The sequence below is a fragment of the Panthera onca genome, chromosome C2 (assembly GCF_046562875.1).
Source record: "Panthera onca isolate mPanOnc1 chromosome C2, mPanOnc1 haplotype 2, whole genome shotgun sequence".
Lineage (NCBI taxonomy): Eukaryota > Metazoa > Chordata > Mammalia > Carnivora > Felidae > Panthera > Panthera onca.
Genome location: NC_138347.1, coordinates 46734611 through 46750882, shown reverse-complemented (window position 1 = coordinate 46750882; position 16272 = coordinate 46734611). Strand labels below are relative to the sequence as shown.

The following is a 16272-nucleotide window of genomic DNA, read 5'->3' as shown; positions in this document are numbered from 1 at the left end:
TTCATTGTCTGAACATATCACAATGTCTATCCATTCACCTACTAAAGGAGATCTTGGTTGCTTCCAACTTTTGACAGTTTATGAATAAAGTTGCTGTAAACATCCATGTGCAGATTTTTATATAGACATAAATTTTAAACTCCTTTGAGTAAATATCCAGGAGTGTGATTGCTGGATTGTGTGGTAAGACTTTTTAGTTTTGCAAGAAATCCCAAAAAGAATCCCCCATTTTGATTTCCCGCCAACAATGAATGAGAGTTTCTGTTGCTCTACATTTTCATCAGCATTTAGTGTTGTCAGTGTTCTGGATTTTAACCATTCTAATAGGTGTGTAGTGATATTTCATTGTTGTAATTGCATTTCCCTGATAACATGTGATGTAGTGCATCTATTTATATGCTTGTTACCTGTATATTTTTGGTGAGGTGTCTGCCAGGGTCTTTGGCCTATTTTTAATTCATGTTGTTTGCTTATTGAGTGTTAAGAGGTTTTTTTTTTTATATATATATATATTTTGGGTAAGATTCCTTTATCACATATGTCCTTTATCACGTTTGTATCTTGTAAGTATTTTCTCCCAGTTTGTTGTGGCTGGTTTTCTCATCTTTTGACATTGTCTTTCCAGAGCAGAAGTTTTTAATTTTAATGAAGTCCACTTTATCAGTTATTTCTTTCATTGATCATGCCTTTGGTGTTGTATCTAAAAAGTCATTTTCATACTCAGGTCACCCAGATTTTTTCCTGTGTTATCTTCTAGGAGTTTTACAGTTTTGTATTTTACTAGGGTCTGTAATACTTCTTGAATTAATTTTTGTGAAGGGTATAAGGTCTGTGTCTAGATTCATTTTTTTTGCATGTGGATGTCCAGTCATTCCAGCACCATTTGTTGAAAATACTACCTTTGCTTCATTGTATTGCCTTGTTCCTTTGTCAAAGATCATTTGGCCATATTCCATTGATCTATACAATATCACGCTGTCTTGATTAATATATTTATAGTAAGTCTTGAAGATGGGTAGTGTTAGTCCTCCAACTTTGTTTTTCTTTGTTTTTGTTTTTGCTATTCTAGGTCTTTTGTCCCTCCATATATCCTTTACAATCATTTTGTTGATATTCACTAAATTACTCACTGAGATTTTTTGTTTTGTTGGGAAATAACTGACACATATCACTATGTACGTTTAAGCTGTACAGGATGATAGTTTCATTTACATATATTGTAAAATGATTACCACAGTAGGTTCAACTAACATCCATCATCCCATATACCCCCTACCCCCACTCACCCTCTGCCTCTGGTGCCCATAAACCTGATAGTATTTTCTGTGCATTTGGTGAGTTTTTTTAGATTACACATATAAGTGAGATCATAAAGTATTTGTCTTTCTCTGACTTAATTCACTTAGCATAATGCCTTTAAGGTCTTTCAGTGTTATTGCAAATGGTAAGGTGTCCGCGTGTTTTATGGCTGAATGATATTTGTTGTATAATATTTTGTTGTATGTATATGTATCCATTCATCCATCCATGGACACTTAAGTGGTTTCCATATCTTGGGTATTATAAATAATGCTGCTGTGAATGTCGGGGTACAGATATCTTTTTCAGTCAGTTTTTGTTTGCTTTGGATATATTACCAAACGTAGAATTGCCAGATCTTATGGTGGTTGTATTTTTTATTTTTTTGAGAATCCTCTGTTCTGTTTTCTGTAGTGACTACTCATTTACAGTCCCACAGTGCACAGGGTTCTCTCTTTTCTCCACATCCACACCAGCATTTGGTATCTGTTACCTTTTTGATGATGGCCATTCTAACAGACGAGATGATATTTTATTGTGGTTTTCATTTGTATTTCCCTAATGACTAGTGATGTTGGCATCTTTTCATGTACGTGTTGGCCTTTCATGTATCTTCATTGGAGAAGTGTCTGTTTAGGTCCTTTGCCCATTTTTTTATTGGGTTATTTTATTTATTTTGTTTTCTGCTTTGAGTTGTATAAGTTCTTTATATATTTTCGATACTAACCCCTTACAAATACATGGTTTGCAAATATTTTTATTTCCCTTCCATAGGTTGTGTTTGTACTTTATTGATGGTTTCTTTTGCTGTATAGCTTTATTTTATTTTATTTTTTGAATTTACATCCAAATTTGTTAGTGTATAGTGCAACAGTGATTTCAGAAGTAGATTCCTTACTGCCCCTTACCCATTTAGCCCATCCCCCCTCCCACTACCCCTTCCATAACCCTCTGTTTGTTCTCCACATTTATGAGTCTCTTCTGTTTTGTCCCCCTCCATGTTTTTATATTATTTTTGCTTCCCTTCCCTTATGTTCATCTGTTCTGTGTCTTAAAGTCTTCATATGAGTGAGGTCATATGATATTTGTCTTTCCCTGGCTGACTAATTTCACTTAGCATAATACCCTCTAGTTCCATCCACGTAGTTGCAAATGGCAAGGTTTCATTCTTTTTGATTGCTGAGTAATACTCCACTGTGTGTGTGTGTGTGTGTGTGTGTGTGTGTGTGTACACACACATACACCATATCTTCTTTATCCATTCATCCATTGATGGACGTTTGGGCTATTTCCATAATTTGGCTATTGTTGATAGTGCTGCTATGAACATTGGGGTGCATGTGCGCCTTTGAAATAGCATACCTGTATCCCTTGGATAAATACCTAGTAGTGCAATTGCTGGGTCGTAGGGTAGTTCTATTTTTAGTTTTTTGAGGAACCTCCATACTGTTTTCCAGAGTTTGCATCCCCACCAGCAGTGCAAAAGAGATCCTCTTTCTCCACATCCTTTCCAACATCTGTTGTCTGAATTGTTAATGTTAGCCATTCTGACAGATGTAAGGTGTTATCACATTGTGGTTTTGATTTGTATTTCCCTGATGATGAGTGATGTTGAACATTTTTTCATGGGTCGGTTGGCAGTCTGGATGTCTTCATTGAAGAATTGTCTATTTCATGTCTTTTGCCCATTTCTTCACTGCATTATTTGGTTTTTGGGTGTCGAGTTTGACAAGTTCTTTATAGATTTTGGATACTAACCCTTTATCTGATAGGTCATTTGCAAATATCTTCTTCCATTCCGTCACTTGCCTTTTAGGTTTGCTGATTATTTCCTTTGCTGTGCAGAAGCTTTTTATTTTTATGAGGTCCCAATAGTTCATTTTTGCTTTTGTTTCCCTTGCCACTGGAGACGTGTTGAGTAAGAAGTTGCTGCAGCCAAGATCAAAGAGGTTTTTATCTGCTTTCTCCTCAAAGATTTTAATGGCTTCCTGTCTTATGTTTAGGTGTTTCATCCATTTTCAGTTTATTTTTGTGTATGGTGTAAGAAAGTGGTCCAGGTTCATTTTTCTGCATGTCTGTCCAGTTTTCCCAGCACCACTTGCTGAAGAGACCGTCTTTATTCTATTGGATATTCTTTCCTGCTTTGTCAAAGATTAATTGGCCATATGTTTGTGGGTCCATTTCTAGGTTCTCTATTCTGTTCCACTAATCTAAGTGTCTGTTTTTGTTCCATTGCTGTATAGCTTTTTAGTTTGATATAGTCCTTCTTATTTATCTTTTATTGTGTTGCTGTGCTTTAGTTGTCATATTCAAAAAATCATTACCAAGACCCATGTCAAGGAACTTTATTCCTGTGTTTTCTTCTAGAGATTTCATGTTTTCAGGTTTTACATTTAAGTCTTTAATCCATTTTGAGTTAATATTTGTGAGTGGTATGAGATAGGAGTCCAATTTCATTCTTTTACATGCAAATATCTAATTATCCCAACTTGCTAGGATTTTGATTGGGATCAGACTGAATCTTATAAAGTTGGCAAGAACTGACATCTTGACAAAATTTAGTCTCCCTATCCATGAATGGGAAACCTCTCTCCATTTATTTCACTCTTGGAGTTTTGTAGTTTTCTTCATATAGATCTTACATATATTTTATTAGATTTATACCTAACTATTTCATTTTGGAGGCTGCTCATGTAAAATGTAAATTTTGCGTTTTTATTTCCAAGTTCCCCTTGTTTATTGTTGATATATAAGAAAGCAATTGACTTTTGTCTATTAATCTTGTATTCTACAACCTTGTATAATCGCTTATTAGTTACAGGAGTTTTTTGTTCACTTCTTTTTGATTTACTACATAGATAGTCATATCATCTGTGAACAAACACAATTTTATTTCTTCCTTTAAAGTCTGTGTACTTTTTTTCCCCCTTGTCTTACTTTGTTAACTAATATTTCCAGTATGATGTTTGACAGGAGTGGTGAGAGGGGACATTCTTGCCTTGTTTCTGATCTTACTGGAAAAGCTTTGAATTTCTCACTGTCAAGTATGATGTTAGCTTAGGTTTTTTGTCAGTATTCTTTAAAAAAATTTTTCTTTAACGTTTATTTATTTTTGAGAGACAGAGATATAGCATGAGTGGGGGAAGAACAGAGAGAGAGGGAAACAAAGAACCTGAAGCAGGCTCCAGGCTCTGAGCTGTCAGCCCAGAGCCGATGCGGGCTCTAACCTACAAACTGCGAGGTCATGACCTGAGCTGAAGTCAGACGCTTAACCGACTGAGCCACCCAGGTGCCCCTGTAAATATTCTTTACTAACCGAAGGAAGTTCCCTTCTATTCCTAGTTCACTGAGAGTTTATATCATTAGTGGATGCTGGATTTTGTCAAATGCTTTTTCTGCATCTGCTGATTTGATCATGATACTTTTCTTTTGCATGCTGATGTGATGGATTGCATTAATTGATTTTAAAATGTTGAACCTACCTTGCATACCTGAGATAAATCACACTTGATCATGGTGTATAATTCTTTTTAATACATTGTTGGATTTGATTTTTTAAATGTTTTGTTAAGGATTTTTATGTGTATCCTGTGATAAATAACCTGGATGGCCTATTCCATGACCTGTAGTTTTCTTTTCATGTAATGGGTTTGATTTTGGTTTTATGGTAGTGCTAGCTTCATAGAATAAGTTAGAAAGTATTCCCTCTGCTTCTTTCCTTTGAAAGAGATTATAGAGAATTGGTATAATTTTTTTTTTTTTTTGATGTTTGGTAACGTGTATCAGTGAACACATTTGTGCCTAGTGCTTTGTCTTTTGAAAGTTTATTAATTATTGATTGAATTTCTTAAATAGATATAGGCCTATTCAGGTTATCAGTTTCTTCTTGCTAGTGTTTTGGCAAATTGTGTTTCAAGGAACCAGTTCATTTGATCTAGGTTATCAAATTTGTGGACATAGATTTTTTCATGCTATTCTTTTATTATCTTTTCATGACCATGGTGTCATTAGTGGTATTTGCACTTTTACTTCTAATATTAGTGATTTGCGTCCTCTCTTTTTCTTAATTAGCCTTATTAGAGCCTTACTGACTTTTGTTTCAGAGAACCAACTTTCGGCTTTTTAATTTTCTCTACTAATTTCCTGTTTTCAATTTCACTGGTTTCTCTAATTCTTAAATCTTTTCTTCTTCTCACTTTGAAATTAATTTGTTTCTCTAGTTTCTTGAGGGTAATGATTTTTTAAACATTTTCATTTGCCTGGAGCATGAAATCTCTCTTTTTTTTTTTAAGTTTAATTATTTAGAGAGAGAGCACAAGCGGTGGGGGGTGGGGGAGGGTAGCAGAGAAAGGGAGAGACAGAATCCCAAGCAGGCTCTGAACTGTCAGTGCAGAGGCCGATGTGGGGCTTGAACTTATGAAATGTGAGATCCTGACCTGAGTCAAAACCAAAAGTCAGATGCTTAACTGAGTGAGCCACCCAGGTGCCCCAAGGAGCATGAGTTTTTCTAAACTATAAACCAGTGTTTTTTAGGTCTTATGGTTGTTAACATACTTGATTAACTTTTGTATTTAGAATTTTCTGTATATATCCATATAGTGTTGTTTGAAATTCTTCTCTTATTTATCCAGGAGAAACTTTTAGAGATGTTGGCTGAGTTTGAAAGCCATTTGCAGGACCTATAATTGGTAGCAGTTAAATGATTTATGTTAATTTAGGAGTGTCTTTGAATGGCCAAACTAAGAAGATGAAATTAAAGAATTAACTAGTATATTGCCCAGATTAGGAATGAATTTTTTCTTTCTTTCCCAGAGTATTTTGCTAAGTGCTTGCATTACTTGTGTGATGGGTAAATCACATTCCTTAGGTGGGAATAAGAGGTGAAGGCAGGTGTTTATCTAGTATATCTTGAACTCACTTGAGCACCTACAAAGTCCTTTTCTTCCTTTTTTTTTTTTAAAAAACTGAGATTATCTGTTCTTTAGTACCTACTGCCTTTTGAATTTTGCAGAAGAGTAGTTTTTTTTAAAGTTTAGTTTCCACCACATTTTGAATTTATTCACATTTCAGAGGACAAGGTAACCCCAATGATGAAGCAGGAGGTAAAGCTGCAGTGCTAACAGGAAATACTTGTACTATTCTGTCCACATTATCATGTTTTAGTATACATGATAAAATTTTTATAAAGACACGTCTGCATGGCATCATAATATTCTTAAATTTTTTTTTAACATTTATTCATTTTTGAAAGAGAGCGTGAATGGGGGGAGGGCAGAGAGAGACACACAGAAACAGAAACAGGCTCCAGGCTCTCAGCTGTCAGCACAGAACCCGACGCGGGGCTCGAACTCAAAGACCGCGAGATCATGACCTGAGCCGAAGTTGGCCGCTTAACTGACTGAGCCACCCAGGCACCCCCATAATATTCTTTAAGTATGATCTTTTTCATTTTTACCTAAGAGTATCTGAAAAGTTATTATTTGTACTGAGGGCCTTGGTCAGCCTTGTAATAAAATCACACATACATAGATTCTTAAGTGGCAAAGAACAGCTAGTGCTGATGAGCCCAGATGAAACTTGATCACATTTTCAAGTGTTAACTGACAGGTGTAGAGATCCTAGGTATGTAATTTCTCTTACCTCTACCTATTCCCATTTGGCCTTAAGATTTAATGTGGGGGCAGCCGGGTGGCTCAGTTAGTTGAGCGTCCTACTCTTGATTTCGGTTCAGGTCATGATCTCAGGGTCTTGGGATCAAGCCCCCAGTCAGGCTCCACACTGAGCATGGAGCCTCCTTGAGATTCTCCCTTTCCCGCTCCCGTTCCCTCTCCCTCTATCGTTTCCTCTGCCCCTCTCCCCTGCTTGCATGTGTTCTGTCTCTCTCTAAAATAAAAAATAAATTAAAAAAAAAAATGAAAAGATATAATGTGATGGGCACCAGCTCTGCACACATTTGGCCTTGCTAACAAATTTTATAGGTTCTGATATTTTTAACATTTGAGATAAGACATGGAATAACATTTGTACTTTACTGCTTATATTAGGTCATTATTTGAAGATCTTTAGTATTTAAAAATAATATAGTATTTAATATTCTATTTACTAGTCTATTTTTGAGTTATTTAGTATTGAAGTTTGAAGATTTAATCATCTTTTTGTATACGCAGATAATAACTTGTAGAACTTTTTGAGTGTCATTTTGCTTGAATGTTAAAAATATCGATAGCTTTTGGGCACCTCGGTGGCTCAGTTGGTTGAGTGTTGGACTTCGGCTCAGGTCATGATCTTGTGGTTCGTGTGTTGGAGTCCCACATCAGGCTCCCTGCTGTCAGCACTGAAACTGACAGCAGAGACTGCTTTGGATCCTGTGTCCTCCTGTCTCTCTGCCCCTCTCCACTTGTGCTCTCTCTCTCAAAAATAAACATTAAAAAAATATTGCTAGCTTTATTTAAATTGCATGCCATATTTAGGAATAGAAAGCTTTTTTTCTCCCCCACAGTAGGTGTTTTTAAAGAAATAAAGGATGAGCAAAGACTATATAGATAGATACAGGTAGAGATGTAGAGATATTGAACACCCTATTACCTAAGGCCAAGTGTGTGTGTTAATGCACATGCACATTGAAGTTTGGTCTTTTGTAATGCTAAATAAATCAAGAAGTTAGAGAGTGAATGTTCTTGGCTTTCAAATTCAGGTTTGTTTTTTTTTAACTTTGTAAATGTAGTATACTCCTTGTTATTTTTAGAGTAGTTCTTTTGGTTGTTGTTTCTTTGCACCTTTTTCGTAAAAGTTGTGTACAATGACCAGAGAGTCATACGGCCACTTTAAAACCAGTTGTGATAAGGTTGTGGATGTGGTTCACTGTAAGACATAATAGCAACTTTTCTGTGCCTCAAGGGGAGGAAATTTGTTGGAATGGCTTTTCTTTGTCAGTTTCTGTCAGGCTAATCTGACTGCAGAACAGAAAAATTGAATTTACGTTTCCAAGTTGAGGGGTAAAAATAAAGTAAAACACATTGATACATAGAATAAAATATGATTTCTGTCTCTGATATGTTACTGTGTTCAGATGTGGGCCTGAAATTATTCTTAGGTACAACTACTCTGTTCATCCTAAAAGTTTTTACAGAATTATCACATGTATAAGCTTATTTTATAAAATAATTCAGAAGTTGTAAAGCTTTGGAGAATTATGTCTTGAAAGAAAAGTTCTATGTATAAAAGCTGTAGACAGTGTTAGATGTTTTAGAATTTTGGGTTTTCGTTTTAACTGACAACTGTCAGTCTGGCTTTAGGGTTAAATTGTCCTCATTTTCTGAAAAAAAAAATGAAATGTAGTACTTTTGTAGTACAAGTGTAGTACTTTTTCATTGACAGGGAAAAACAGTTGTAAAGAAGAACTTATTTTAAAAAATACGGCTGAATTTCATAATTCTACTTGTATGTGATCTTTTGGAAAGTTAAAAATGGCTTTAGAGTAAAGTGGAAGGAGTAGGCTGTGCCTCTGCAGTTAATCTCAAAATGAAGGTGGTGTAGATTTACATAATTCAGGTAAGGGTGAAAGCAGTATTGCGAGATATTTAGGTGGCTTACATCAGAAGACAAGCTGAAGCATTTACTAACCTAGTTAAGGAGTGAGGCTGTTGCTGGGATGCGGAAGGAAAAAGCGAAAGGGTGTTACTGCTGTGGGTGGGAAGGAGAGAGCAGCGACTGCCCCAGATCCCTCAAAGGGGAGAATATCGTGCTGTATTAAATGTTCCTCTCTGCAGCCCCCGGGAAGGTGTCAGCACCAGGAGTGGGGAGTAGTGTGCAGAAGAATAAGGTACGGGACAAGGCGGAGGACCCAGGCTCCGGACTGATTTCACCTCTGATGGACGAGTAGTGTTATTTTGAGCAGTCCACTGATGTATTAGAGTTCAAGTTTTTTCAGCTGTTGTATGGCCGCTCGGAATAAATCTTTGAAAGCCTCTTTCTGCTGTGTCTGATTTTGTGTACTTTTTTTTTTTTTGTATGAAACACCTGATGGTTTCTGACAATACAAATTGTTTCATTGTGTGTATTTCTTCTGAGAAACTTCATTATTGAGCTATAATTTACATACCATAAAATTCACCTATTTTAAATGCATGGTTTGATGAGTTTTAGTAAATTTATATAGCTGTGCAACATCACTGAAGTCTAGATTTAGAAATTTCTGTCACACCAAAAAGTTCCCTTGTGCCCATTTGTAGTCCATTTCTACGTTACCCCCAGTCCCAGGTAGCCACTGATCTGCTACCTCTAATTTTTTTTGTCTTTTCTAGAAATATAAATAGCTTTTGTATAGCATAATGGTTTTGAGGTTCGTTAATGTTTTTGTGTGCATCATTAGTTTGTTCCTATCTTGGTGAGTTGTAGTTCTTTGTATGGATATATACCACATTTTTAATCCATTTATTAGTTGATGGACAGTTAAGTTATTTTGTTTGGGGCAAATATGAGAAATACTGCTGTGACCATTTGCATAGTCTTTCTGTGGACATATGGTTGCTTTCCTCTTGGGTGGATAATAGAAGTGTACTTGCTGGATTATATATGTACATATGTTTATTTAACATCTTCAGAAACTGCTAAATTGTTGTCCAAAAATGGCTCTGCCATTTTACAGTTCTGCCATCAGCGTTTGAAGGTTCCAGTTTCTCCACATCCTCACCGATGTTTGGTATTGTCAGTCTTTTTGATTATTATTACTCAGTCTTTTATTCCAATGGGGGTGTCATGGTCTGTCATTGTAGCTTTAATATTCATTTCTCTGATGACTAGCTCTCTTTTTTTAAATTTTTTTTTTTTAACGTTAATTTATTTTTGAGACAGAGAGAGAGCATGAACGGGGGAGGGTCACAGAGAGAGGGAGACACAGAATCCGAAACAGGCTCCAGGCTCTGAGCTGTCAGCACAGAGCCTGATGCAGGGCTCGAACTCACAGACTGTGAGATCATGACCTGAGCTGAAGTCGGACGCTTAACCGACTGAGCCACCCAGGCGCCCCATAATGACTAGCTCTCTTGACCATCTTATGTGCCTATTTGCCATGTAGTAGGTCATCTTTATAGATTGGCTTTATAAATCTTTTGCCCATTTTACAAGATTAAATTGAGTTGTAAGAATTCTTTACACACTTCAGATAATAGTTATTGATCAGATTAATGTTTTGTAAATATTTTCTCCCAGTATGTATTTTGCCTTTAAATTTTCTTAATGGTATCTTTTCAAAAGGAAACATTTTAAATTTTGATGAAGTGCAAATTACTCATTTTTTCCTTTAATGGATTTCCCTTTTGGGGTTGGATCTAAGAAATATTGGCCTAACCCAAAGTCACAAAGATTTCTCTTGTGTTTTCTTGTAAGAGTTTGATAAGTACAGCTCTTAGAATTAGGTCTGTGATCCATTTTGACTTGAAGTGAAGTTCTAAGTTCATTTATTTTTGCATTTTGATATCCACCTGGTTTAATACACTTGTTGAAAGCATGGTCCTTTATCTACTGAGTTACCTTCACACCTTTGTCAGAAACCAGTTGACCACATATGTGGGCTTATTTCTGAACTCTTTTCTGTTCCATTGAAATACATAGAGATATACGTATAGGTGTAGATATAGATACGAATAAAGATTTAGATATAGATAGAGATTTGCTATTACAATGTATCACACTGTCTCGATTACTACAGTATTATAGTTTACTGTAGTATTATATAAGTTTAAAATCGGGTTATATTAGTCTTCCAACTTTTTCACTATGTTGTTCTGCTTGGTCTATGTCCTTTGCATTTCCATATGCATTTTAGCCTTATTAATTTTTGAAAAAGGAAAATTCTATGGGAATGAAAGCTGGTTCAGCCACTCTGGAAAACAGTATGGAGGTTCCTCAAAAAACTAAAAATAGAACGACCCAGCAATTGCACTACTAAGAATTTATCCACGGGATATCAGTGTGCTGTTTTGAAGGGACATAGGCACCGCCATATTTATCGCAGCAGTATCAACAATAGCAAAAGTATGGAAAGAGCCCAAAGAGTCCATCGATGGATGAATGGGTAAAGAAGATGTGGTATATATATACAATGGAGTATTAATAGGCAATCAAAAAGAATGAGATCTTGCCATTTGCAACTATGTGGATGGAACTGGAGGGTATTATGCTAAGTGAAATTAGTCAGAGAAAGACAAATATCATATGACTTCACTCATATGAGGACTTTAAGAGACAAAACATGAACATTAGGGAAGGGAAACAAAAAGAATATAAAAGCAGGGAGGGGGACAAAACAGAAGAGACTCATAAATATGAAGAACAAACAGAGGGTTACAGGAGGGGTTGTGTGTGTGGGGAATGGGCCAAATGGGTAAGCACTAAGGAATCTACTCCTGAAATCATTGTTGCACTATATGCTAACCAATTAGGATGTAAATTAAAAAATAATAAAATTTAAAAAAATATATATTTGCTTAATAAAACACATCAAAAAAAAAAAAAAGGAAAAGGAAAACTCTAGTTTTGGTAGAGATTGATTGACTCAATAGATCAGTGTTGGGAGAACTGACATCTTAACAACATTGAGTCTTCCAGTCCATGAACTTGGTCTGTCTCCCAGTTCGTTTAGCTTTCCTTTAAATTTTATCAGTGTTTTCTATTTTTTAGTGTATTGGTTTTGAATTTTTAACAAAAAAATTTATCCTTAAGTATTTTAATCTTTAGATGCTATTACAAAGTTTTTAAAATTTCATTTCAGATTATTTGTGACTAGTATGTGGAAATATAATTGATTTTTGTATCCTGTGATATTGTTAAACTTTCTTACAAGTTCTGGTGGGCTTTTCTTGTTGATTCCTTGGGATATGTTACTCACAAAATCATGTGTAGTCCTTGAAAATGGTGTTTGTGGAAGCACACATTACTCTCATTCTAGAATGATGTTACCACAGCCCCAAATATTTTTGGAATGTTATTCTTTATTCAGAATCTTTTAGGTTAGCAAGCACATAAGAAAATGCATTTTTATTAGTTGTTGGTGTATATCTTGCTCTAATTTTTTTCTTAAACTTTTATTAATCTGTACTGAGGACATGTCATTTTCATGTGTCTATTAAGTATTAAAGGATAAAAGTTGGCATTTAATTTTTTTTAATGTTTTTATTTTCATGAGAAAGAGAGAAACAACATCACTACCTGAGATGAAGTCAGACGTATAACTGACTGAGCCATCCAGGCACCCCTAAAAGTTGGCATTTAGATATAAATATTTGAAGCTCAAGGGAAAAGCTCTGGGAAGAGGTGTAAATGTGAATTGTCAGAGCATAGTTAAAGCTGTCGGACTGGGCATGATCACCTCAAGGGATTGACTAGAACTTCAGTAATCCTTGGGAGAGAAATTTAGGGAGTCTGAAAAAGTTTCAGGGTGCCCTAAGCCCAGGAATCTAGGGGCACTCTGGGGAGTATGTTAAGAATATTACTGATTGACTGTTAATGTGTTTATGAGCCACCTGCCTGCATGAAGTGCTTTAAGTTAATTTTAATTCCTCACTGGTATTTTTTTTATGATTTTTATTATTTTGAGAGAGAGAGACAGAGTGAGTTGGGGAGGGGCAGACAGAGAAGGAGACACAGAATCCGAAGCAGGCTCCAGGCTCTGAGCTGTCAGCACACAGCCCTATATGGGGCTCGAACTCAGGGACCATGAAATCATGACCTGAACTGAAGTCAGAAGTTAGGCGCTTACCCAACTGAGCTACCCTGGTGCCCCTCTTCACTACTATTTTAAAGAGTAATGTCTTTCACAAGAAATTGAATCTTTGTAAGATCACTGATGCCTGTACCATTTTTTTCTTTTGAATTATTTAGTTATTACTTAACATATTTTCATTTTTTCTTTCTTCAGAGTGATTTTAAATCACTAAACATCCTAGTCATTTTCTATTTAATGTCCAGTTTGGTATATTATATTGATGTTCTTACCTATTGTTGCAAATATTATCGACTTTATAAGAGTCATACCAAATCTCTTTTTTTCCTTATTCCTAGGCAAATACTGTGGTCTCAGGTTGCAGATGAACCATTCAATTGAGTCAAAAAGCAATGAAATTACAGTGCTGTTCATGAGTGGAATCCATGTTTCTGGACGAGGATTTTTGGCCTCATATTCAGTTATAGATAAACAAGGTAATTTTCAACTTTATACCATGACTTCCATATTTTACAATTTCTGAAAACAAAAATGAAATGTTTCTTTTAGTACTTGTTATCTGAGATTAGAGTAGAAAGACTGAACTTAAAAACAGATTAATTTTGGGGCGCCTGGGTGGCGCAGTCGGTTAAGCGTCCGACTTCAGCCAGGTCACGATCTCGCGGTCCGTGGGTTCGAGCCCCGCGTCAGGCTCTGGGCTGATGGCTCGGAGCCTGGAGCCTGTTTCCGATTCTGTGTTTCCCTCTCTCTCTGCCCCTCCCCCGTTCATGCTCTGTCTCTCTCTGTCCCAAAAATAAATTAAAAACGTTGAAAAAAAAATTAAAAAAAAAAAAAAAACAGATTAATTTTACAAATAAAATTAGTTTCAGAATTCTAAAAATTAAAAGTATACTAACATTTATGTTAATTCTGTATACTTCCCTTTCCATAGTAGAGGAAATACTAATTTTTCACATTTATAGGATTAGAACACAAATGACCTAACTTTTGAAAAATCTGTCAGTTATTGAAATGTATGATATAAATTTAAAGCTTTGTTATCTACAGTTTACCATTTCATAGTACTGTATTAAAGACTACATTACCATTCTTCTCAAAAGCATAGATTCTCATACCACCAGGAGTATGCTGGGGCATGCTGTCTGAGATGCTACAAGATAAACCTGAGATATTTTTCTGGATGGTTAATGTTTATAATCTAAAGGGGGAAAAATTAAAACCAAGACTATTAGATGGAATAGAATGCAAAGCGTACTTGAATTTCTAAGGTAAAATCCAAGACTTGAACAAAATCTCCCATGAGTTTTGGCTTCTGTGGCATGTATTTGTTTCCTCTGCTATTAGGGTCACTGTGGTAAGAAAGTTCTAAGAACTGCTACCAATGCAAAGATATGTCGAACAAATCAATCATTTAAATTTAAAAAATAGATGATTATTTTGATATTCAACAGTGATTTAACTAAGTTGATAATTAAAAGTTTTTAAAAAGCTGTTACTTCAGGGTTCCTGAGTGGCTCGGTCCGTTGAGCATCTGACTTCGGCTCAGGTCGTGATCTCACAGTTTGTGGGTAGGAGTCCTGCGTCAGGCTCTCTGCTATCAGCACAGAGCCTGCTTTGGATCCTCTGTCTCTTTCCCTCTCTCTCCCTCCCCCCCTCTCCTTCTCTCTCTCCCTCTCCTTCTCTCTCTCCCTCTCCTTCTCTCTCTCTCCCTCTCCTTCTCTCTCTCTCCCTCTCCTTCTCTCTCTCTCCCTCTCCTTCTCTCTCTCTCCCTCTCCTTCTCTCTCTCTCCCTCTCCTTCTCTCTCTCTCCCTCTCCTTCTCTCTCTCTCCCTCTCCTTCTCTCTCTCCCCCTCTCCTTCTCTCTCTCCCTCTCCTTCTCTCTCTCCCTCTCCTTCTCTCTCTCCCTCTCCTTCTCTCTCTCCCTCTCCTTCTCTCTCTCCCTCTCCTTCTCTCTCTCCCTCTCCTTCTCTCTCTCCCTCTCCTTCTCTCTCTCCCTCTCCTTCTCTCTCTCCCTCTCCTTCTCTCTCTCCCTCTCCCTCTCCCTCTCCCTCTCCCTCTCCCTCTCCCTCTCCCTCTCCCTCTCCCTCTCTCCCTCCCCCATCTCTCTCTCCCTCCCCCATCTCTCTCTCCCTCCCCCATCTCTCTCTCCCTCCCCCATCTCTCTCTCCCTCCCCCATCTCTCTCTCCCTCCCCCATCTCTCTCTCCCTCCCCCATCTCTCTCTCTCTTTCTCTCTCTCTCTCTCTCTCTCTCTCAAAAATGATAAACATTAAAAAAAAAAGCTGTTACCTAATATTGTGTAAATGGGAAAATCGAGAAGCTCCTAGGAGTGAGGGTGTTGGGCAATGGGAATGACTGAGGGCAGTGCAAGCTGTTCCCTTCTCAGCTCTGGTGGGTTTGAGATAAACACTACAGGTCTCATTAAAAGTGTCATTTGGAATGTGAGAGAGAAGCCCTCTTCTCTGGGAAGAAAGGTCTACTTTTTCCCCATTTCTAAGCTACGGCAGAAGGTGGGAAAGCTAATAAAACTCTTCTGAGAGAGTGAGAAAGAAAACTCATTTGGATGGAATAATGAAAAGAAAAAAACTGGAAACATCATGCTAAACGAACCAGACAGAAGTAAGACAGAACCAGAACAAGTAAGGCAGTGTGTTGTTGTAGGAGGAGCACGCCTGCCAGTGTCACAAGCCGGCTAGGGGATTTCTGACCAGTCATTTCACATCTTTAGCCTCCATGGCTTGGTTATGAGTACTCAATCTAGTAATTTACGTGTAGCGTCTATAAGCACATGGCACAGTAGGGTGCAAAACACATGTTCCCCCTTTCACCACCATACCCACACACACATACTCATTTCCTCCACCATCAAAAGAGTGAGCTAGAAAACACAGAGATGATGGTCCATTTCCATCCTTCCAATTATACTTCTTGAAAGTCTTGAGTTGATAGGTAAGAGGATAGAAAATACTCAATTCATTTGCTCCTTACTCTCCTTGAGTTTCCTCCTCTCAATATCAGCTTAAATCGTTTTTCTTCTCATATTTTCCCCTCTCTCTCTGTTATTTATTGACTTGAAGGTTTCTTGAAAATAAGTATCCCTCTCTATAAAAAAAAAAAGTTTTTTAATTGGGTATTTACATTATGGAGCTTTTTGTTCTACAGACACCTAAATGCTCTGTGTTAAAGTTTAAGAATTGAAAGTGCTTTCACATAACAGACTCTCTATGTTGTACTTACATATGTTTATGGAATT

General features: G+C 36.8%; 1 protein-coding gene across 4 annotated transcripts in view; it reads left to right on the top strand.

Moving 5' to 3' along the window:
- DCBLD2 (discoidin, CUB and LCCL domain containing 2) overlaps positions 1-16272 on the top strand; it is a 91118-nt gene that overhangs the window by 36570 nt on the left and 38276 nt on the right. For all 4 annotated transcript variants that reach the window (XM_060640172.3, XM_060640171.3, XM_078452928.2 and 1 more), the window contains one exon: positions 13360-13497. In XM_060640172.3, the coding sequence (XP_060496155.3) occupies positions 13360-13497 (138 nt within the window). The remainder of the gene's footprint in view (positions 1-13359; positions 13498-16272) is intronic.